At 46.9% G+C, this 24,708-nt stretch overlaps 1 protein-coding gene across 10 annotated transcripts in view; it reads right to left on the reverse strand.

Annotated features, from left to right (window-relative positions):
* Nucleotides 1-24,256, reverse strand: part of FAM193B (family with sequence similarity 193 member B) — a 32,274-nt gene extending 8,018 nt beyond the window's left edge. For 2 of the 10 annotated variants that reach the window (XR_015714392.1, XM_016203296.2), the window contains exons 1-6: nucleotides 24,047-24,256; nucleotides 9,844-10,077; nucleotides 8,775-9,012; nucleotides 7,253-7,640; nucleotides 3,949-4,150; nucleotides 2,823-3,062 (exon numbers count right to left, since the gene is read on the reverse strand). Coding sequence is in view for 9 of the 10 variants with exons in the window: in XM_016203296.2 (XP_016058782.2) it covers nucleotides 2,823-3,062; nucleotides 3,949-4,150; nucleotides 7,253-7,640; nucleotides 8,775-9,012; nucleotides 9,844-10,077; nucleotides 24,047-24,256 (1,512 nt within the window). In the remaining variant the exon portion in view is untranslated. The other 8 variants (XM_087816464.1, XM_016203297.2, XM_087816460.1 and 5 more) reach the window with 8 other exon arrangements.
* Between the last annotated feature and the right edge of the window lie 452 nt (nucleotides 24,257-24,708).

Here is a 24,708-nt window from a genome sequence, read left to right on the forward strand (position 1 = left end):
AGAAGTCACTGGTAGCTTTCTGGGGGGTAGGAGTGGAAAAGAGTTTGCTGTGAGATTGGAGAAGTAAAGAGAGTGAATGGAGAGACCATTTTTCAAGAGATTTGGCTGTGATGAGAGGAAAAAGATGAGTGGGGTGAGACAGAGGCTGTACGCTCAAGGAACAGTTGGCTGTTCAGTTTCAAAAGAGAGTAGTGGGCACAGTGGAATGCTGGTGGGAAAGAGCCCAGAGGAGAGGCTGCAGGCACAGGACAGGAAGTTGCTGGTAGCCTGAAGAGGCAAGAAAGGACTGCATGAGCCTTAGCTAAGAAAAGGGGCAATTCATCCTCATGACAAGAAAACTTGCAGGTGGGGCAGTAAGAAGTTGACAGAGTGCCTGTCCACTGGCCTTGTTGAAACAGGAAATGAGGTTATTTGCCAAAAATAAGGCGGGAGTGGGGAAAATGTGGAAGCTGGAGGAGAATGGAGGTCTAACAAAAGGGCTGTGATGAATGAAGTGATGAGGAGCAAGAAAACTAGGGAGCTCCAGAGGCCTACTGGGCAATGTAGGGGCTCAGGCAGGCGGAGACCATGTAGCCCAGGTGCCACAGATGGATTTGAGTCAGTGTTCTGCTTGAGGTATGGGAGAGGTGGGTTGGGTTCAAACCCAGGGCTGCAGTTTTTCTGAGTGGGTGGTTAATGGAAGGGCAATGGGGCAAGGAATTAATAATGGTAAGAGAGCGGGTAAATTATCTCACCTGGACTGGGAAGGGGAGAACAGGGCAGGCGAGTTTTCAGTGGATAAAGAGGAGTGGCTGGGAGATGACAGAGCCAAGGGTCACTTCCAGAGGAGCAGGGGAGAGAGTTATGGTCTGGAAATCGTCTAAGGAGACAGAAAGACACTCGACTATATTTGTTCCCTGAGGTGGGACAGAATGAGCACTCTCTTGGATGACTAGCAGGGGAAGCTGTGTTTTCGGTGAACAGCCATGTTGTAAGGCTAGGGGACAGGTAGAGGGACATGGGGAGGAGGATCATGTATAAACAGATGGCCTATCACATGACATTGAAACTGCCTGCTTCCATTGTATCCTGGCCTCTACAATGTAATGGGCAGACAGTAGCTGTGCAGTAAGTTTTTGAGCGAGTAGTGTGTGATAAATGGGGACTAGAGACATGTACGAGGTGTTAAGAGGAATACAGTGGGAGAAGTTACCTGAGCAAGGCTGCAAAAGAGGAGACATCTGAACTGAGCTTGGAAGGAAGTTGTCAGAAGAGGAGGGGAGAGAAGAGAGCATTATTGGTGAAAAGCACACGAGGCCTGGGAACTGTGAAGTGTGCTGTCTGAAACATAACTGCCTTAAGAAGCCAGGAAAGGTCAGAGAGACCACTGCTGCCCACAGGACACTTCTGGCCAGGCAATGCTGGATGGGGGGAGAAAGTGCTGACCATGTTCTGAAGGCAGTGGTGAGACCCCTTGGCTCACTGCATCAGGGTGCAGGACAAAGGTCCTGGGTTGTCCTTTGGGTTGGAAAAAGATGGAGAACCACTGCTGCTTTCCAGAGCACCAGGGCTGTTTGACCACCCAGGACCTGGAGCTAGCTGGTTGTGAAACCCAATCTCCTCAGCTGCTGGGCTACCAAGTATGGCACTGTGCAGACGCAGCTGGGGGTGGACAGGCAAAGAGGTAATGAGGCAAGGGACCAGCCATTAAGCCCTGGGGCTCACCTGACATCAGGGCTGCCCAGGAAGAACTCACTGGCCTCAGCCTGGGTCATTCCAATGGCTTCAATTACATCTCCATATTGGCAACTTCCAGCCCCACACCTCCATCTCTCCACTTGGATGTCTCGTGAGAACCTCTGAGGCAACATACCCCAGCTGAATTCCCATCTTCTTCCAATCCCATCCTTGCTCAGTGAAAGGCATGCCATTCTGCCAGTCACCTAAGCAAACACATGGGAAAAATCCCTAACTCCTTTGTCTCCCTGTCCTGTAATCATATCACCAAAGCCTGTTACTTCTGCTTCCTTTGAAAATACACCTCTCCTGCTCCAGTCCCACCATCAGTCATCTCTACTCTGGCCCTCAGCTTTTTGGTCTGGAGTATTACCCCGCCAGGCTACTTTCCATATTGCCACACAATAATCTTGAAATACTGAATTGACGAAGTGTATATTTTGATTAAAGCCCTCCAGTGACTCCCCCTCAGCTACAGGATCAAATCAAAGCTCTTCAGCAGGGCCTACAAGGCTCTTCCTCACCTCCACTGTCTGTCTAGTTTCTCCTGTTTGAGCCCTGGCTGCACCAAGCTGCTGTGGATGTGCTATGCCCACTGCCAGGAGGGCCCTCCTGATGAATTTATATTCACTCCCTGTGACTCAGTTCCTGAGTCAGCCTCTTGGTATGACCATTTCCAGCAAGCCCAGGAAGGATGGGGGGCTTCCCTCATCCCAGTACTTGTCACACACTAATGTGCTCACCCAGTTTTGTGTTAGTCTCTCCACTGGACTGAGCTTCTCCAGGGTTAAGAACTTAACAAATGCTTTGACATCCAGTATTTATAGTGTTTGCTGAATGAATAAATGACTGACTGAAGCAAGTCCTGGGCTTGAAGGAGTCCAGCAAGCTGCTGCTGAGGCCAGGACTCATTTGTCCTCTAGTCATTGGCCCCCAGTCTCCTTGACCCTGATGCCTCCCAAACTCATTCAGACCTTCCCAGAGCAGTGAGCCATGCCAAGGTCTTTGGCAGTCAGCACCATTCATGCCCCTGAAATCTCGAGGGTTGGGGCAAGAGATTCCTTGGGAAGAAGAGGTGGTAGAGCTGGGCTCCCCTCCACACCCACCTTCTTTTTCAGCTTGTGCCGGGCCCGCTTGGCGGCCCTGGCGCTGTTGGGGACTTTGGGCTCCGTGCTGTTGATGAATTCCAGCAGCTCATCCACATCTCGGTGGTCCACGGCGGGCTCCCCAGGGATCCCGCCCAGGGCGCCCCCCTTCATGGGCAGCTCCTCTTTCCGCCTGGTCAGCCTCGAACGGAGCTTCTCTCGGATCTCGGTATAATTCCGACTCGTCGGGGCAGCGGGTGGCTGGGGGAGGGGGAGGTGCTGACGTTATACCCTGGGCCTGGGAAGCCCATAGGACTCCCACCCGCTGGCACCAAATGTGGTGAGAAGCAAGACAACTGTTCTTTCTACCACAGCCAGACGCCAAAGGGCTTAACCTCAGGCAGTGGGGGAAGAGAGTGGGAGATTCATGACAGTGTTGGGAGCACATTGGCATAGGAGCCAGGAAAGCAGGTTTGAGCCCAGGCTTTGTCACTTGGAAGATGTATGACCTTGGGCAGGTCACTGAGTCTTGCGAGCCTCAATTTTGTCATCTCTAAAATGAAGATAACTCCTAGCTCAAAAGTGACCAGCAATGTAATTACTTTCATTTCTTCTATTCTCAACTGCTCTCCCCTAGCCGGCGGCCCCTTCCACTTCACCTTAGGAGACTTCTGAACTGCTTCCTTCCCCTCTCCAGAGACAGCATGTACTCTGCTCTGTGTCTCCTTCCTGGCACCATTTGTGCACATGGCCTGTCCCTCGGCTGGCTCTCACACTTGGGGGACTGAGAGCCTTTGCTTCCACTCTGCCTTCATCATGCACAAACATTCACTTCTCTGTGATTATACATGTACACAAACTCATCAGAATTATAGCTTTCCTCTCTGCTATCTCCTTTCCTTTTGCTTAAGGAAAAAAAGTCAATCTTAAGAGAAACCACGAAAAGAGCAAAGGTAGCAAAATGTTTAAAAATCCCTACCTCACCAGTTTGCTGTGAGGATCACGTGAGCAGTCACAGGTGTGAGGACTCACAGGGTCCCAGCGTGGCTTAATATCCCCTTGAGCAAGGGGTTTCTGGGGAGAGCAGGCACTCCTCTGGCTCACCTCGGCCGGCCCAGCCCTCTCTGGCGTGGGCAGGTTCACTCACCGCATTGTGGCCGAAGAACTCACAGTAGCAGCAGTCGCAGAACTTCCCATCTCTCTGGTGGGTGGAGGACGAGGTGCAGGAGCTACGCTCTGAGCTGCTGTCCTCTTCCTCGCCCAGCCCCTCATCTGCCTCGCAGGGCTGGGGCAGTTGGCAGGCCAGGCCACTGTGTGTAAACTTGTGCCCCTTGCACCCGGGGTCTCTGCTGACAGGGGAGAAAGGCCCAAAGGTGAGAGGGCAGAGCAGGAGGAACAGGCTACAACAGGAACCTGGAGAAGCAGCCCCACCACCATTGTCCCCACTGCCCTTAAGTTGCCACATCCCACAAAGGTCAAGGCAGTCAGGATGCATCAGTGCCTCTCACAAGAACAGGGCTAACACCCTCGCTGTCCTTCAGGGCCCAGCTCAATGGCACTGTTCTGGAAAGGACCCCATGCCTCCCCCCGCCCACACCCACGTGACCCTCCCAGACTCTGATGGCACAGCATACATTTGTCTGCATCCTACTGTCTACCACACTTTACCGCGATGATCTGTTTGCCTGCTTGTCTCAGATCAACTGTGTACTCTCCAAGGGCTGCTTCTATTTTTTGGTACCCAGTGTATAGCATAACAACAACCTTGCACACAGTAGGTGCTCAGTAAGTAGGTGCCTGAAGAGATTAGTGGGCTGATGGCTCCCCTGAAGCATCCAAAGAAGGTAAACAAGGTCAGTCTCCTTTCACTGTCTTTAAGGTCCTATGCCTGAGTCTGCACCAGTGGGCAAGTTGCCTTAGCCATGGAGCCTCAAGGTTAGGAAAGCAAATGTGCCTGTGGGCCACAGACTCTATGAGCTACTTGTTTGTGCCAGGTACTGTATTCAGTGTATTATTTCTAACCATCCCCTAAGGCCTGCAACACAGGTGTTGCTATCCCCACCTTGCAGTGGAGGAGACAGGCTCAGAGTGCTTCACTGCTTTGCTCAAGAAGTGGCCAGGACTCAGCCCGTGTCTGTGCACAAAGTTCATGCTCTCCCACTGCACTGCTGACTCTGGATTTCAGGAAGCACAGGACATCTTGTAACATAGACTGGCATCAGCAGTGGGAGCCAGGTGGAAGGGCGGGGCAGGGGGCCAGAAGGAGGCTTGTGGGTGGAAAAGGAGGAGCAGGAAGCCATTATCAGTGGTGCTTAGGGAAACTTAATCCAAATTGACCACTCTTCATCTGCTACATTAGCAAAATTACAATGCCGAGTGCCCCTGAGAATATGGAGAGATCAGCACCCTAACCTTGGTGCTATGGCATCACTGAGAGCTTTTTGGGAAGCAATTTTTCAGTGTATTAAAAACTCTTCTTAAAAAACAAAACCAAATAAACAAAGAAAGAAAAAGATATCCCGAGACTGATGAATTTCAGAGGGAAGGAGGAGGTAGGGGTGGGGGAGAGATTAATCAAAGAATGTATATGCATATATGCATAACCCATGGACACAGACAATAGCATGGAAAAGGCGGGGGGGGGGGCTCAAAGCTGGGGGGAGGGGATCAATGGGGGGAAGGGGATATCTGTAATACTTTCAACAATAAAGATAAATTTAAAAAAAAAGAAAAAGAAAGATATCCTGACATCCTATAAACAGAACTTTTTTTCATTCTGAGGGACCTATTCCAAGGAAGAAAATCCAAAAGACAGAAAGAGCTTTAGGCAAAGACATTTTTAGAGGCATTTTTTATAATATTAAAATGTTGGAATGACCTAAATGTTCAGCAACTGGAGAATGGTAAAATGCACTGTGGAGAATATTCTCCCACCTGTGAAGCTGAGGCTCAGAAGACCCACAGGAGCCTAACAATGCTAAGTGAAACCACCAACCGTATAGACACTACCAACGCATGTGGGAGAGACATGGGAGGAAAACTGCTAAGAATGGTGGGATTTTAGAGTGGGCAACTATAAATGTATAATAAACACAAATCTGATTTATAATAAAAAATAGACACCTATCTTCTCCAAAGAACTGTATCTTTCAAATATATATTAATAAGACCTTTCTCAGTAACTAGAGTTACTTCTAGGACATAATTCTTACCTCAAACACAGATTTGGGTACAAGGATGCCTTGTTTATAATGGTTAAAAACTGGAAATGCCTAAATTTCCAGGGGTAGAGGAATGATAAAAAAGAATTATGCTAAAGCTATACAATGAGACATTATGTGGCCACTGAAGTGTTTTGAAGAATTTTTAACTGGAGAAATGCTCATGGTATAATGTTAAAAAGTGGTTACACAAAAATGTATATTGCCCTGGCCGGGTAGCTCATTTGGTTAAAGTGTCATTCCAATGCACCAAGGTTGCAGGTTCAATCCCCAGTCAGGGCACATACAAGAATCAACCAATGAACGCATGAATAAGTGGAACAACAAATTGATGTTTCTCTCTTGCGCTCTAAAATTAAAAAAAATTTTAAAACGTATATCGAACAGGGACCTAATTATGTTACATACAAAAACATCAGGAAGACTATACCACAGCATTAGAAGTTTATCTTTAGGTTAGGGACATTTTTTCTTTAGACATTTCTAAATTTTTCCAAGTTTTTAAAAATTTTTGGTTAATCCTCACATGAGGATATTTTTTCCATTGGTTTTCAGAGAGTGGAGGGGAGGTGGTGGGGAGAGAGAGGGAGAGAAAGAGAGAGAAAGAGAGAAACATCACTGTGAAAGACACACGTTGACTGACTGCCTCCCACACTTGCCTCAACTGGGGGCAGAGAGTGAACCTGCAACACAGATACGTGCCCTTCACTGGGAGTCGAACCCACAACCCTTCAGTGGCTGACGCTCCAAACAATTAGCAATATCAGCCAGGGCAATTTTTACAAGTTTTAAAGAAATAATAAACACAGCCTTAGCTGGGTTGGCTAAGTGGTTAGAGCATCAGACTGAAGGGTCCTGGGTTTGACTCTGGCCAAGGGCACGTACCTCAGGTGCAGGCTCAATCCCCAGCCCCCATCAGGGTATGTGCGGGAGGCAAACAATCGATGTGTCTCTCTCACATCAATTTCTCTCTCTCTCTCTCTTCCCCCCCCTCCCTCTCCCTCTCTCTCCCTCCCCCTTCTGAAAAGCAATGGAAAAAATATCCTTGGGTGAAGATTAAAAATAATAATAATGATAAATACATATTTCTTTTATAATTGCAAAAACTATGAAAAAAACATAAACAGAGTCTACCCTTTAAGTTCCACCCCAAAGGTAGCCTTTGCAAAGTTTTCCAAAACTCGTAAGCCCAAGTTAGCAGGGAGTTTGCCCTTCAGGCCACTCGCTCACCTGTGAGTACTAGAGAGCTGCTGTGAGCTCGGTGGTGGGAGCAGAGGCCCGCCGCAGTGCCCACTGCAGTGCCCACTGCAGGGGTGGCTGCACCCCGAGAAAGGAGGAGGCATCTTCAGGAGTGGCATGCTGGTGGAAGGCAGGTGGGGGCTCTGACATGCCCCTGGAGTGTGTGGGGTGGCAGCAGCAGCAACAGGGCATTCTGAAACCTGCGTAGGGAATGGTGCTGTGGGGGTGGTGGGCAGCAGGTGTGGGTGGGGTGGTGAGCCAAAGGATCCAGAGTGAGATGGGATCAGCGATGCTGGCTGTGGGTGGTGGCCGGTGGGGCTGTTAGGTGGAGCAGTGAGGTCTGAGTGTCGGCGGTGCTCTGAGATGGGGAAAACCTCACCTGTGGGCACATGGGAGAGAAAGGTATCAGAGTGGGGGTCCAGACCTCAGGGAGGAAAGCCCAAGGACCCACTGCCCCAGCACCCTGCTTTTTGTGACCAGAGGGACCTATCTGGGCACAGTGCCTCAGCACAGTAGAACCATGAACTTTTGGGAATGTCCAGTAGTTCCACCTTGGGCTGGAGAGGTTTTTCTGAAGGCAGCAGCTCGGCTGAATAGGCTTGAGAAGCACAGGCCTGAGTGAGAAAGCACCAGGAATGCCAGCCCCACAGAAGGCCACACACCTCTACTGTGGCACAAGCAGGGAAACATATTCTGTTCACCAGGGTCTTCCTAAGACGTGCTTGCTCAGGCACTCCTCAGGCCCAAGACAGGATCTGCAGAAGCAAGCAGAACAGCAGGCTCTGTTCTGCCTCTGGGCTATGAGGAGACAGCGCAGTGTGCCAGACACTCTGGTGGCCCCAGATTTCAGAGAAGTAAAAAAAGGCCTTCATGACACTCTCTGGTTTATGCACCGAAACAACTGGAAATATGTACTGCTCAACTCTCACAGTTGAGGGGACAGCATCCCTCTGAAGAACTCAGCCCCTCCACTTACAAGTAGACAGTAATTCTGTATTTATACAGTATATCAATAAACTTTTTTTTCTTTTGGTCTCTGATGGTTACCTCAGGGTCTAAAGAAGGCATATAGAGCTGCAAAACAGGCTAATAATCATGGCAGCTTGCACTGTCAACCTCTTATGGATGGAAGTGCAGCCTTTTATACCAACCCCTTAGGTAGAGAAAAGGATGCCTAGGAAGACAAAGGCACCCAGGGCCTCTGTGTTGCTGCAGGGGTCAGGTGGCCTGTAGTTTAAGTCCTAATGCCCCAAGGGCCCTCCCAGACTCCACTTTTTATTCAATCAGTGCTCCCAGGTCCCTTTTTGGCTCCAATGGGAACAGCTACCAGAGCCAATGACAGCAGTGTTTTTCAACTTCAGAGTCCTGAGGAAAGAAGTGTCCCTCTGCTTCCACCAGAATAGCTCAACATTTATTTAATTTAATAACTGATCTTCTGGTTTTTTGAACAAAGTGGTTGGGAAAACTGTCTACATTTATGAGGACTGTGTCTCTCTGGAGCTTGGAGACTCACCCGGGATGGAAGGAGGACTCCCAAGTGAGCTTCCTGGCACAGCCCCGCTGGAGTGTGGGGAGTTCCAGAGGCCCGAAAGCTTATGTGCTGACAGGAACGAGCTGGGATCCCAGTCCCCTGAGTTCCCATGGCAGGACGAGGATGAGGACGAGGACGAGGACGATGAAGAGGATGACGAAGAGGAGTGAGAGTCACCCCCACAAGACTGTGATTTGCAGGATGTGTGTGACAAGGAGATCTGGAGAAGAGGGAAGAAAGAGGCTCATGATGAAACAGCAAACATCAGAGTCGATCCTCTGCTGCCTAAGCTTACCCAGGAGCGCCTCCTCCTCTAGGTCCCCGTGCCTGGCCGAAGCACAATCACCACAACTGAGGTGCAAGGGCAAATGTGGGCCAAGCCTTGGCCGGGAGGGGCTGTGCTGCTCCCAGTGAAGTAAAATGTGTGGATACTGGTGAGAGGCTGGGGGGAGGGGCACAGAGAATGTCTGTCAACTGTGGGCCTCTGGGGAGTCCTGAGAGCTGCTAAGGAGAGAAGAGTCTTTAAGCCAGGAGTCCTGCAGCTGAAATGATCCTGGGTAAAAGAGAGGGGCTGGAAGGGAATGAGAACCGAGTATAGTCTGACTGCTGTGATTCAGCAGATGGCAGACTTAGATGGCTCCCAGAATCTCAGAGGCCTTCTAACTGATGCACACTAGAGACCCTCAAACTGACCTTTGTTCTCTGTCATACTGGTTGGCTTTCAAGCCACCAGAGCTAAAGGCAGCCTGGTCAGTCACATGGAATGAGCAGGGTCTCCATCTACCAATTCCTATGAGCTGCCCCTCACACTGTGCACAGACTCTCCTCAGGGGCCAATGGGCTGCCTTAGGCCTCTCTCTTCTTCCCCCACATGTGAACCCAAGCCACTAACGCTGTGTGGATACATCCCAGCAGCCTCTCAGCACCTGGGCATAGTGGCCATCTGAGGACAGCCACCTGAGGACAGGGAAAGAACAGCTCAACAACACCCTGACTTGTTTGGGCAGGCAGCCCTCCTGCACTCAGGGACCCCTTCACAGTAGTTACCTACCGCCACTGCATGCTCTCGACCTGTCTGCCTTTCATCTTCTTCCATGCTCCTTCGGCAACTCTGGCAGACCCATAGAGGCATCTCACCTAGGAGATTCTTGACAAGCTTTGGCATGAAGTCAGGGGGCAGCTTCTCACCCTGCAATACCAGTCCATTTTGGGAAGGGCCTTCCTCCCAGCCTTTGCGTTCCCGATGACACAGCAGGCAGCAAGTCTGCACAGAGGAGGGGGGAACCTGTCCAACAGACAGAAACAGGGTTTCCCAGGAGGGGAAAGGCTGCTTAGAAATACTAACAGTACTAATAATGTCACTTATTATGTGCCATGCACTGGGTTAGGCACTTTATATACATAATTTTAGCCCTTGTAACTGCTCTGCAAAGTAGGTGTTATTATTCCCATTTTTTAAAGATGAAGAAACAGATTTTAAAAAGTTAAATAAGTTGCCCAAGGTTGCAGAGCTAGTGAGTGGTTGAACTAGGATTTAAATCTCAGTGAGGCTGTACTCCAAAGCTCATGCTCAAATGCCTTAATGTCTCGATGTCCCCAAATCTTGAAGGCTAAAGAGATGGCCCCTTCCTTCTCTGACATGTCCACGAGAGGTCACAATCCTTGTGCTGTCTGTGCAGTCTATGGACCAATCCCCATCTGGAAGGAAAGAATATTTCAGGTAATGCAGAATGTGGGAGGACATGTGAGTTTCCTGAAGAGCTACGTAATTTCATTAGGATCACAGTAGCATTTTGGAGGAAGAATTTGTATAGCTAGTCAAAAGGCATCAACTGAATTGAAAACAGCTGAAGGGAAGGGAAGGCAGACACTGGTGCTTCTGAGAGGCAAAGGTGTGGTGAAAAGAACCTGGGCTTTGAGGGCCAGACTGACTTGCACCCTAACACCTGCCTGACACATTATTAGCTGGATGACCTTGAGCAAGTTATTTAACCTCCCAAGCTCCGATTTCCTACCCACCTTGCAGAGTTGTGAGGCTTGGTACATAAACAGGGAAAGCGCCTAGCCCTGCATATGCCCATAAGGTAGTCCCAGTACACAGTAATTCTTATCTTGACTTTTTTTTTTCCTTCTAGGAGAAACTTGACGTGTGTGTGTGTGTCTACAGGTTTTTTTTCACATTGAGGGGTACTGACTAGGAGGCTGACTGGATTTAATGACCCTAATTTATGGCATTCCTATATCCTACAACTTTGTAGCCCCCTCTCACTCTGACCCTGGGCTTGGTCATGTCACTTTCTTTGGCCCACCAAATGTGCAGCCAGCATAAGCTTGAAAAGTAAATGCATTTCTACTGGCTTCCTTGCATGGCTGGGCTTGCTCACTCTTGCACCTCTGCTATGTCATGAGCATGACCAGGCTAGCTGTTGGAGGGATGTGAGAGACATGTGAAGAAAACTGAGTCTTTCTAGCTGATTGGCCAGCAGATCAGATACATGAGTGAGCACAGCTGACATCATCCACGCCAGCCCCGATCTGCAGAAATACCCAGTCAACCCATACATTCGTGAGAAAAAATAGTGTTGTTTTAAGCCACTGTGTTTTGGGATGGTTTATTACATGCAATTGTTAACTGATATACCTTCCAGACTTACCCACCACTAGACAATAGGTGTCTGCAGAGGCCAAACAGAGGAATAATAAGGGTATCATCCTCATCCTACCAGTAAAATTAATAATTCATCTTTTTAGAATAAAATCACCTCCTTACAGTAAGTTGGAATCAGAATATCCTTAAATCTGTCACATTACAATTACACTGACCTTGGTCCCTGATTTCTAGGGGAAAAAAGAGACCAAACAGTAGTACCAGGAACATAAGGAAACATCTGGGGAAGTACAAGGACCTCAGAAAAGAGTGCCAGAGACAGAGAAACCTTACATGTGAAACTCATATGAGATACTAAGAGTCTACAGGGTCTCTGCCAAGGGAATGTTTCAGTGAGCAAGGCAGCTGCTCAGTGGCAATTACAAAAGGGTACAGCCTCTTAGAACCCATTGGTGATAAGTATCTCATGGAAAGGGTGGAAGGTGGATAGAGAAGGATGATGGTAGAGAAATTAAGGCAAAGGCGGCCTTTTTGCAAAGTGTACCCAGGAAACTTTCCATAGCTGCAAGGTGCCATAGTAACTGCAGGGGGAGAGGTGAGGCCAACACCCATGCCTCTTTCCCTGTAATAACAGTGACCATAGTCTTAAGGCAAACATCTGGACATGTACTATTACTACAATAGAGTTTCATTTCATTTGGGTGTTAGGTTCTAAAGTTACTACATAAGATGAAAATCTTTTATGAGTAAAATTATTCTTTTTATACTTTATATAGCCTATGAAGTACAGCATATGTGTTTTGGGTATGACCAAGAGTTCAAATGTATAATATACAGTATATGGCAATATATGATTAAGTGGTTTTTTTTTTCTGTTTTCTTTTAAAAGCAAATACAGAATTCTTATAAGTTAAATGTGTTATCAATGGACTGCATTTAGTGCCAGAGTACATGTGGAAACTACTAGTAGTGGAAACAACACAGGCTTTGGCATTAATCCTGGGCCTCTATCACTTACCAGTTGTATGATGCTAGGCAAGTTATACTTACTCTCTGTCTCCTCATCTGTAAAATGGGATTAAGTCCCAAATTGTACGGTTGGCTGTGAGCATTAAATGTGACAAAGCACCTAGTCTGGTGCCAGGCCCATATGTTGCTCAACATATGGTACTAATTATGAACTGGGAGCAATAGAAAACAATATTTAAAATCAGGACTAGGGTGGAAAATATAGAAATACAGACCCTATATTTCTATATTTTGTAAGAATCCAAGAATTTCTGTATTTTATAAGAATGCAAGATTTTCTCATATGCCGTGACTCTGATTTGTTAGACATCTTAATCTCTGCCCTCAACGCCATGAAGTCATAGCTTAAGTTCCCTAAATACTCTCTGTACTCTCTTACCTCACGTCTTTGTAGAAAACTCCCTTCTTTCCCATGTTTACCAATAAGGAGCTTGGCAGGGCTTAAATGCCCAGCTTAATCCAACCTCATCCAAGCTTTCCTAGAGAGTCCCTCTTGAAATTCACCTTCCTTCCCTTATCCCACAGCACCTGTGCCTTCTACTTAATTTACCTACATCTTCTGTCCCTTCTACTAGGCTGTGTTCCTAGAAGGTCTGATTCTTGTCTGGCTCCCAATGCATCACAGTGCCTAGGCTCAGCTGGGCACACAGTGGTTAAATCAGATCTGTTACATGTTCCCATGGCAATAGTACTGGCATGTAGCTTGGTGAGACACTGCTTGAAATTATTGCTTCCCACAGATAAAGGCCATCTCCCTATCCTGGACCTTCACCCAAATGGTTCCAATCTCGTGTGAAAGAATGGAAGACTCCATTCCTTGGAGAGTACAATGAGATGCCTCTGTTCATAAAAATAAAGTGACTTTCCCTAGAGCCAAACTGGTATATACAATAAATGAGATAAATGAGATTAGCCATCAATGGAAGTGAATTCATAGGACAGGCTGTCTTTCCAGTTAAAGGGAAAAACACAGGAAGCTAATTAACTCTAACCGAAGCAGGGATGATACCACCTACATTGCATAAGGTTGCCCAGAGGATTAAGTAACATTAGAGATGCAAAGCTTAGCTCAAGGGATCCACAGTAGATAGTCAATCTAGGCCCCTGGGCTGTTCTGTTCTTAATAAGTCTACAACAGGAACTAGCTTATCCGCTGACCTGAGTTTGGTATACTTGAGTCCTTCTTTCTAGGCAACCCCCAAAGCTGTCTTAACCCTCGGCCTTGGTGCCTGCACTTGGGTACAATACCTGATAGGGCCTGGGGTCTTTTCTGACATTTTCATCTCTCTTGACAGAGGGTGGTGAGAACCCCAAGCCATGGAGATGTTATTATATTCGGTCGGTACTACCACTGTTCCTTCATTTTTGCTTTGGCAGAGAAAAGCTCTTGGTTCAGAATTCCCTTGGACTGCAATCGCCTGTCATTTTTCAAATTCCTGGAACTCGTGCCCCGTTATACCCTGAAGTCAACCCAGACTTTCAACAAGCTGTTCTCAAGACGTGTTTTTAGCATGTGGCACAGTATTCCCAAACAAAGAATATGATCAATAAATATTTATGAAATGAATGAAACATCCAATCATTCTTCTTCACCACAAAGGCTGATGGGCCTGGCTGGTGTGGCTAAGTGGTTGAGCATCAACCCAGGAACCAAGAGGTCCCCAGTTTGATTCCTGGTCAGGGCACATGCCCTGGTTGTAGGCTTGGTCCCCAGTAGGGGTTGTGCAGGAGGCAGCCAATCGATGATGTTTCTTTCTCATGGATGTTTCTCTCTCCACCCTTCTTCCCTTCCTCTCTCTAAAAATCAATAAAAAAATATTAAAAACAAACAAAAACACAAAGGCTGATGGAATTGATTCTTAAATGCAGCAGCCCTGTGCAACAACTAATTATTCCTTGTCACCTCAGTTTAAATTTCAGAGCCTCTCCAGACACAGGTCTAGACTTAGGCAAAAGATGGGGAAGAGGAAGGAAAAGGTTCTAGGGTTCTCTTGAGTTGGAATTAGTTCAAACAAACTCAAAGATAATTCTGCTTCACTCTCTGAGCAAAACCAAAATCTCTGGAGAGTGTGGGGTTACTCACGCGGGATCCATGTTATAGCTCGAACATCTCCAGAGCAGACAAGCAACCAGGTGAGCCCTAGATTCTGGCCACTCCCAGCCCAGGAAGCTGGCATGTGCAGCCATTAAAACCAGTATCTATCTCTGCTCCCTCACCTGGCCAGGCCCAAGACTTTTCATCTAAGAAGCATTATGCTAGACATTCTAGTTTTTTCTGAATAAAAAGAGATAAAAAAACAAAGAAAGGGGAAGGCACTTTTTTCATAGAACACCATTTTCACTTAAAAGAATGACTGACATACTGGTTATTTGAACTTGGATACTGGAAGACATTTTCTAAAAAAACACACACACAACAAAACAAGTTGTGAGTCTGTCACTTCTAGGAAAACAATTTATTTTTGGCCAATGATAAAATTCAACCTTTCAAACAAAACTTCCACCACCATGAGTTTGACAACTTCCCATACTTAGACTTTTCTGATGTAATTGGAATTGATATTAACAAATGTCATCTTTTTAAAATATATATATATATATCTGTATTGATTTCATAGAGAGGAAAGGAGAGGGATAGAGAGATAGAAACATCAATGATGAGAGTCATTGATCGGCTGCCTCCTGCACGCCCCCGACTGGGGATCGAGCCAGCAACCTGGGCATGTGCTCTGACCAGGAATCGAACCCCAATCACCTGGATCCTGAGTCGACGCTCAACCGCTGAGCCACGCCCAGCTGGGCAACAAATGTTATCTTTTAATACTATAAAATGAAATGGGAAAACATCTGGAAAATCTGCATAGCTCAGTAAACCTATTTTCCGAAAGATCAAAGCAGATGTTAAAGAATCACACATTGCCCTGGTCAGTGCGGCTCGGTTGGAGCGTTGTCCTGTACACCAAAATGTTGCCGGTTCGATTCCTGGTCAGGGAATTGGTCCCCAGTGGGGCATGTATGGGAGGCAACCAATCTATGTTTCTCTCCCTCTCAAAAAAAAAAAGTCACACATTGGTTAAAAATCCAATAATTTTAATGTAAATGAATATTTTCACTTCATTGATATGGTCACAGATTCCATACTGCAAAGAGGAATATCAACAATCATCAGAAAAGTCTATTAAAATACCCCTCCCATTTCCAACTAGGTATCTATGTGAAACTGGATATTTTTATATACTCCATTAAAACAACATATTACAACAGTTTGAATACAGAAGCATATATAAGAATCCAGCTTTTTTCTATTAAGTCAGACATTTAAAATTTTGCAAAAATGATAACAAAACCATTCCTCTTTTTTGAAAATAGTTATTTTTCATTTAAAAATTATGTTAATGTGATAGGTTTAATACTGCTATTCTCAAATGAATTAGTAACTAAATATTTTTAAACCTTTTCAGCTTTAATACTTAATTTGGTAGATATCAATAGATATAACCAACAAAAGCTCTTTTGGGTTCTCGATAATTTTTAGGATTGTAAAAGGGCCCCAAGACCAAACAATTTGAGAACTGCTGATGTAAAGCATCTAATGGTGCCTGTTACCCACTGGATGCACAAAAAACAATAGCAATAAACAATGATATAGTTCACAGCATTACCTGGATAGCTCTTTGGGGGTATGAATAAATTTCCAACCCAGCCTTTCTGTCCACAATTTAGGGATTAATGGGGAATAGCTTGGGTCACCAGACCAGGCAGCTGTCAAGGACTGCTCTGAAGCTGGATCTAATTTCCAGCACTAAACCTGCTTTCATTCCTCTCACAAATTCCTTATACAGTACTTCCAAGAGTTCATGTATGTTTGTAGAGGGTTCCCCAAGACATGCTGTATGTAAACAGTGGCTCTGCAACAGCTTCCCAATTCTATTCTGAAATGGCCCATTAGAGCACTCTACTCTGAAGGCACCCACTCCCAAGAGCCTTCCTGTCACCAAGGCAGGCAGAGGACAACAGTAGCAGCTATAATTCCCTTCCAGAAGCAAAGAAAATAATTAATTCCCAGCCTGGAAAAACTCATCAGCTCAGTCATCACCATTTACTCTTCCGTTCACTCATTTATTTCCTCATTCAACAAACATTTTAAGTGCCCCTACCTGGTGCCAACCATTGTGCTAGGTGCCGGAAAACATAAAACTATATAAAATTCCTGCCTTAAGAACACATGCTTAAACCAGGCAGGCTCATGCACTGTGTTGTCAATGCTCCCAAACTACCAGGATGCCTCATATTTGTTCGAAGAAACAGGCAGGAACATAAATTAAAATAATATACAATTAAAATACACTATTTAAAAACAACCAACCAACCAACCAACCAACAAGGACACTGGGCTTCTTTACTTAATGTAAGCTTATTATTTGCCTTCTTGAATACCTATCCAGTTTGATGACCTTCCTTTAGCCCCTCTTTCCTATCTTGGTCTCTTCTTTAATCTCCAGGCTCCTTTTTGGTTGAGCTTACTCCAGGGTGCTCTCTAGCACCTGGCATTCATGATGTGGCCCCAGCTAACCTCTCCATGCTCCATTTCTACCTGAGAACCTTAGGCTCTATTCATACTCAGAATCTCAGCACTACTCCTCAGCAAATTCCTACTCATTCCCTAAGATCCTGGTTAAAGGGCAATGAATATTTTTTGGGACCAGACTAAGCAGAGCTAATTCTATTAGTATGGTAGCTATTACTTTGTGCTATAGACATATTCTCTGTCTGTCCCCAAACCCCCACCTTCCCAGGAACCTAAGCTTGGCTTGGACCTGGCACACAAAAGGCCTTCACTGAATAAATGAACAGCTCTGGCGAGGTAGCTCAGTTGGTTAGAGCATCATCCTAATGAGCCAAGGTTGTGGGTTTGATCATCGGTGAGGGCACATACAAGAATCAACCAATGAATGCATACATAAGTGGAATAACAAATTAATGTTTCTCTTTCTCTTTCCCTTTCCCTCTCTCCCTTTCTTTCTAAAATTAATTTTTTAAAAAAAGGTGAAATAAATGAACAAATGCTTAAAACCCATCTGGCTCATGTCTCAGCTGTCTACACAAATAGAATCTAAAACATAGCTGAACCAGACATGCTATGTTAAAGGAATGGCTGTGTCACTCCAGGCCACTGATGAGAGGGCTTCAGTGCTAAGAACCTCAGACCATTCTAATGCTGGCAATCAGAGCTGCAGTTAATTCTTAGGGAGCTGATATAACTGTACCTCAGTGCCCTGGATGTTTCACCCAAACTCCCACCCAGGCTGTTGGCTCAGGTTCTCCCAGGAGGCAGAACAGTTATTTCATATCATAAAGCCAGTCTGTGGAGAATCTGCTTGTTATACAAGCTGAGTCAAGGAAAGGGCAGTGAGTCTCTCTGACCTCAGCGGCCTTCCACCCTCCTAAACCTAACTCATCTGTTGAACCTGCTTTCTGGGTGCAATCAGCCACAGAAAGGCTGCCGTTTACTGACCTGGAACCGTATTACCTACTACCCTATAACCCCAGCACAGATATCTCATAGGTGGAAGAGTATGAATTTTGGAGACAGACTGTTGTAAGTTCAAATCCCAGTTCTGCCATTTTCAGTATGATCTTGGATAATTACTCAATTTCTTTGAGTATCAATTTCCTTATTTATGAAATTAGAATAAAACCATACTTCACAGAGTTGTGAGGACAGAAGGAAATAAATTATGTAAAGTACCTGGCCTGGGCCTGGCACATAGTAGGTGCTCAATACCCGTTAGTTTCTTTCCTCTTCTGTCCTAGAAGAAATGACAGGGAAACTTACTAAGTGAGACTTGCCCAATCCAAAGTTATTACTTGAAGCACAGGACAGAGGACCAGACAGGTGACCTTAAACGCCTCTTCGAACCCCTCAGAATATGTTCTTTAGCTATAATTTCCTAATAAGAACCTTCAATGTATCAGAACCCTTCTTTCTGCCTTAATTTCCCTATATATATTCATTTCAGAATGGAGAACCAGAAGGAGAGCTGGAGACCTAAGATTAGGGAAGAAAAAGGAGATGGCCTATAGGACAGCAGCATGAGCAAAGAACCGAAGGGTGCAAACACAGGGCCTTTCCCAGGAAACAAGTACAGTCCTTTTCTGCTCTGCACATCTTGCCACAAAGAACCATTATTCACTTCTTTTCGCAAATACATATAGCATTCACTCACACTTCCCTCTGCCTCTTCCTTTTTAGGATCAGTTTGCATGTTACATCCTCCTAAGTCCACAGGCAGGATGAACTGTGCTTTGCTCTGGAATGTCCTAACACTTACACATATCCTGAATAGAGCTTATCACAGGTATCCCAGTTGTTGAAATCTACCTTCTCCACAACACTGTGAGCTTTCCAAGGGCAGGGCCTGGGTCCCACAGTTCAATGCATCCCAATCATTCAGCAGAAGTGGCAGTATGAAGTAGGCATAGGTAAGTGCTCTGATACATAAAGGAAGATTAGCAGTTGCAGAATATTATTAATAAGGCAACAACTGAAGAACCAGGGAAAGTCTGTGTTCTGTTTCTTTAAAACTAAGGCTGTTTCTATTCCTGCTCATGGAAAAACTCCCCTCTGGGATGCCCCATTCTTTGAAGATATCCTAGGCCTCCACAAAGATCCCTTTGGTACCCTTAATTCAGCAGTTTCTAGACCCAGAAGAATCACCTGGGGCAATTTAACAACAATAGGCTCCAATTCTGTGGGTCTGGGACAGGGTCCAGCAAAGCGCAGGGGATGTGATGATTAGACAGGCTGGGCTGAGCAAGAGGTGGAAGCAAGCAATCACAGCTGCCTTTCCCACTGAGAATTACTTGCTCCTATGGTATCAGGGAATTTACTGAAGCACCTCACATTCGCTTTCCTACTTAAAGCCTTTCACTGATTCATCATTGCCTACTGGATAAAGCCTAAACTTCTTGGTGTGGTTTTCAAGAACCCTGCTAACCTCTCCAGCCTGACCTCTTGTCACCCTCCCATGGGTTGGGTGCTTCTTGCCTCTGGGTCTCTATGCTGCTTTTTTTGTTTAGACACTTTCTCCCACCTTGTCATCTGGAGAAACTGCTACTCAACCTTGAAGCCGCTCTGAAAAACCTATCATGTCTGTGCATTCTCAGGACGCAGCAGCACCTATAATAATCACAGCTACCACTTGTGCTCAGTACTTGACATGCAATACTGGCTGAACCCTAATGTGAGCCTGGAATCACTGCTATTTTACACATGAGGAAAAAACCCAAGAGGCTAAAATACTTCCACAGACTGGTACTAGGTTCCAGGATTTGAACCTTAACACAGAGGAAGTGATGCTCTTCTAGCCTTACTGCAATTACTACATACGTGTTCTCTAGACCATGAGCCCCTGTGGGAAGGGACCATGTCTGATTCACTTCTGCACCCCCCAGCTTGCCCAGTGTTTGGCACAGATCAGGTGTCCATTTGTGTTTGCAGGATAAATGAGCACCCAGGTCAGGGAAGAGGAAGACTGGGCTCAATGATGTACGCAATAGGCCTAAATGAAGGACTGCCAGCAGTGGGGGCAGGTAAGAACAAAGTGGTAAAAACGTAACTTACTTATTATAATTTAGTTTAACAGACATTTTTTGAGCAAATTTAAGGACCATGGACAATAAATACCCCAGAAATGAATTAAAATATTACCCCATCCTCACAAATTCTAGGTTTAGTAAGTAAAGGTTAGGATCTTAATAGTCCATCTATATCAGATATTGAGCTTATAGCTCTGGGAATGTTTTAAAGAAATTAAAATTTTAAAAATCTTTGCAGGTAAGCTTTTATCTTCAGAAGCCTTTTGGCATTTCTACACAGTGAATCTCTATGGGCTTACAAAGAAGAACCAGAGGCAGCAGGAATCCACCCTCAGTATCATTTCCCCCCTATTTGCAATGAAAGTGCCCAAGCTGGGTGGCCATGATTTTAAGGGCAGGTCCCTGGGTATCTGTGTGTCCCGAATGAAGACCCTGGCACAGAGGTCACAATGCTGAGTGTATTAAACATAATGAGATGGTTTTAATAAAGACACTGACTGATCATCTGCTCCAGTCCCTTGAGAGAGCAGGTTTAACTCTGAGCAGTGGGGGAACCATGCCTCTAGAGTCCCTTTAAACTAGCCTGGGGACAGTCCCAGGGGATGCTATAGGGAGATCATAGATGGGAAGGGCAGCATGAGTTTAACCCCCACCAACTGCTGATTTACAGTTTAGCAAGTCTCCTAAGGGTTTACTGAGAATGCACACCTGGATTACAAAGAGAAACCTAAAGACAGCTAGCAGAGCTGGCAGGTGAGAACACTGACTTTGGTCATGTGGCACAGCTTCTGTTGCACACCACCACTGACTCAATGTACTAGGTGCTATGTGGGTTGCTTCACATTTTCTTTCAAAGTTGCTGATGAAGCTTAGAGAGGGAAGGAACATGCCCAGAGTCGCAAAGTCAGAAGTCTGAGCTTGGAGTTCACCTCAAGTCCCTAACACTGAACATTATTTCTTATGCCTACTTCAACTGCATTTGTAAGGTTTTTTTTCTTTGCTAATAAGGCTTTGTCTTCTTGTGAAGTAAAGGAGGATTTGGGTTCTTAGTGAACAGATCAATGTGGTTTAGTGGCCTGAAACAACTGGAAGTAGACTTCTGGGATACCAATTAAGCTCAAGATACTGCATTTAAATGTGTACAGGTTATGCAAATGAGTAAAGGGGATTTGATGAAACCAAAGTGAGTGGCCTATGACCTTAACTCAGAGGAAAGGAAACTCTTCTAGCCTTACTGCAATTACTATACATGTGTTCTCTATACCCTGAGCCCCTTGTGGGCAGGCACCATGTCTGATTTAATTCTGCATCCCCAGATAGCCCAGGGCTTGGCACAAATTAGGTGTCCTTTACACGCTAAAGGGGACAGACACCACTCAGAGACTGCAGATAACTGCCTCGTGGAAAAGTGGGTCCAGCAAGCTGCAGCGGCAGACTTTTAGGGTTTTTAGAGATGGCACAAATCTATTTTTGGTTCAAATCAAAACAAAACCAGAAACAAAACAATGTGTGACTTGGGACATTAGAACCTGTCTGTGGACTGGAAATGGCCTGATTTGCCATCTTGGGCTTCAGCTCAGCACAGAATACTGAATTTCACTTTACTTACCCACTTTGTGTACATAAACAGGGTTATAAGTGGCAATGGGAGCCAGAGATCCTTGCCTGTGGGCAGAGTAATGACTGACCCTGTCAGCAGGTGCTTTTCACTAGGACACAAAAACCTGCTTCTGGTATCCAGAACCCCCCTCCCAAGGAAAAAAGTGGGCACAATCAGAAGAGAGTTTGTCAGTCTGTTTTACCTCTTTGTGGCTACAGTGAAAAAAAAAAAAGCTGTGTTAAATCCCCCACAGGACACAAGAGTGTCCTTTGGGCGGGGTGCAGAGACCTATAGTGGGAGTTATTTGGGCAAATGTTTAGTTGTTCTGAGTTTCTGTTTCTTCATCTGAAAAATGGGGTAATAGTATTTATATCCTTCAGTTCACTCATTAACATTTGTTAAACACCAAGCATGAAGTATAATGGTGATTGACAGAATTCCTGCACACTCAGAGTTTATGTAGCAAAAGCACACCAATAATTATAACAATAGTTAACTCATCACATTTGTGCTAAATGCTGAGGAGAATACAGGGGTGGTGGGAAGATTAGAAGTAAGGTATGTAAAGTGCCTGGCATGAATAAATGAATGAAATGGAAGGTCAAGCAGTGGGGTAGGTTAAGAATATGTTAGAAATGTACCATGTTAATGAAGGTTATAACTCTTAGGAAAGATTCATCCTAAATAAAAACTAAATGATTAAGCCACCACCAAACTTTCTGGCCATGAATACTTTAAACTGGCTAAGTGGCAGGGGACCCTAAAGTATTATATGGTTTGAATGAGGAGAGAAGACAACAGCTCCCTGGCTCTCCCTTCCCCCACTCTCCCCTTTTGGATAACGGCACTCCCAGAAGGGACCAGAGAAGGGAAAGAAAAAGCTAGAAGGGGAAGCAGATTCAGCGTCAGAAGTCAGACCAGGTGAGGATGGGGTCCAACCTGAGCAGTCGCATCCCTTGGAACCAGTCTCAGCCCAGGGTAGGGGATGAGGGTGAAGGTGGGACTTCTGACACTCAATAAGTATAATATTTTCATTAATTAAAAATCTTATTGTGATCTGAGACACAAAGGAGACTAGCATCAAAACTGGGTTACAATAAGCACAGGTTCTCAACAGATTTGTTCTCTCTCTCATTCACCTAGTTCTACTTCATATCAGCAAGGCCCTGGGCTAGGAGCAGAGGACCAGGTAGATGACATAGACTGTGCGCCTGTGGAGTTCACAGTCCAGTGTGGGAAGAGACACATCAACAGAATGTTTCATCACAGAATGGGGAGTGATACCACAGGAGAGCACAGGGGGCTGTGGGCACAGAAGGGGCACCTCACACAACTGGGGAGGTGAAGGAAGGCTTTCTGGGAATGGTACCCCAAATGGCATCCCCACTCACATGCACAATTCCAGAGATTCTACTAGAAGGCTGTCAAGAGCCATGCCTTCTGGCTGCACCAGCCTCCCAGAGTCCCCTGCTGCCCGATGCAGTGTCTGCAGAGCCAAACGCATCTTCCGCCACGCCTCAGCCTCATCCGGCGCCGCATCGGACCCTCCAAGACTCCTGCAGGAGCCTGCCTTCCCTGGCAAGCTCAGCCAAAAGACCAACTCAAAACTCTTTTGTCAAAGCAAGCTTAGGGCAAGCCACCCAGCCCCAGGTGCCACAACCCTCCCAGAGCAACTGTGGCTCATGCCACCCGGGCCTCTTGGAGAACACTGGCAAGGTACCTCCCACCTTCTTCCAGGTGGTAAGCTGGAAGCTTTGGCGAGTCCTCCTACTGCTCACTCTCAGCAGAATTCGCCAAACCCAGGGATCTGAGGGTCAGGGCAGGCGTCTTGTGGTTCAGGGGTATAGAGGAGAGAAAAGGTAGGCTCTGCTGGGTTCCCACCCCAGTGAGGAGCATCACCAGATAGTCTTCTGGACAGCCTGGCTGTCTGCTCCAACTGCTCCGCTGGGCAGGGAGAGGAGGGAGGCCCCAGGAGACATATGCTGGGGGCACAGCTGCTGAGGGGACAGCGGCTGCAGGCAGAGAGGGGAAGGGGTGGAGCCGCTCTCAGGGGGGGAAAGGAAAGAGCCTGCAGCCTTCCAGGCCTCAGCGCCCTGAGATTGCCCGTGGGTGGGTGGGGAATCAGGTGGGCCTGGGGAAAGTGAAGAGCAGAGGGCTGTGCTGTGGCCTTAGGATCAGAGCCCGGTCCCAGTGTGGGTTACCACCAGAACATTTAGCTTCGGCTCCAGCCGGGAGGCGGCGGGAAGGGGCAGGGAGTCTCGGCTTTGGAGAGAGGGGTCCAGCCTCGACTCTTGCCTCAGTGGAGAAAGCCTCAGCCTCAGCCCTGGGGGTAAGATGGTCCATCCCCAAACCCGTCCTGGCCCCGCTCTGGCGAGGTGAAAGAGCCAGAGCAGCCAAACTAGCCTCGCTCGCTCCTACCTGAGAGCCAGGCGCCAACTTGGGCTCTTCCTCCTCCCTGGTTCCGTCGCGGTCGGGCTCCACCAGCGCCTCAGGGGGCCCTGCACCCGCTCGGGCTTCCAAGCTTGGCGGCGGCGCGGGCTCGGGCACCTGGGGCTTCTGCGGCCCCGCGGCCCGAGCCCGCTCGCGCCGTCCCGCGCCGCCGCTCGGCCTGCTCCGCCTCCGAGTCATGCTGCTGCCCGCGCCTCTCCCTCGCTCCACTTGCGCCGCCGCCGCCGCCGCCGCCGCTCCCCTCTCAGGACAACAGCCAATATGGCGGCGCCCGGCTCCCCCTCCGCCGCTGCCAGCAGGTCAGAGGGCACACGGAGTCCGCGCCGCCGCACTAGCCCCGGAGGCTGACTGCGCCATTTTGAATAAGGTCACCACCCGGAGTTCCGTGGGAGAAAGAACGTGGAGGGGAGACACCCTCTGGGTCTCCGGACGTGCGCGAGGGGAGTGTCCTCTGAGGTAACCGCTCTGCACTGCCCTTGTCGCTTAATAGCGTAAGTGGATGAGTGAACTAATTTCTGCAGTGCTACGGCACTTTCACATCGGTCACCTGACTTCTCACATTCACACGGAGAGGCAGGTACGATCGTTCCCATTTTGTAGCGGAGAAAATTGAGGCCACAGAAGGCAGAATG

Source organism: Miniopterus natalensis, chromosome 4 (genome assembly GCF_054644295.1).
Source record: "Miniopterus natalensis isolate mMinNat1 chromosome 4, mMinNat1.hap1, whole genome shotgun sequence".
Taxonomy (NCBI): domain Eukaryota; kingdom Metazoa; phylum Chordata; class Mammalia; order Chiroptera; family Miniopteridae; genus Miniopterus; species Miniopterus natalensis.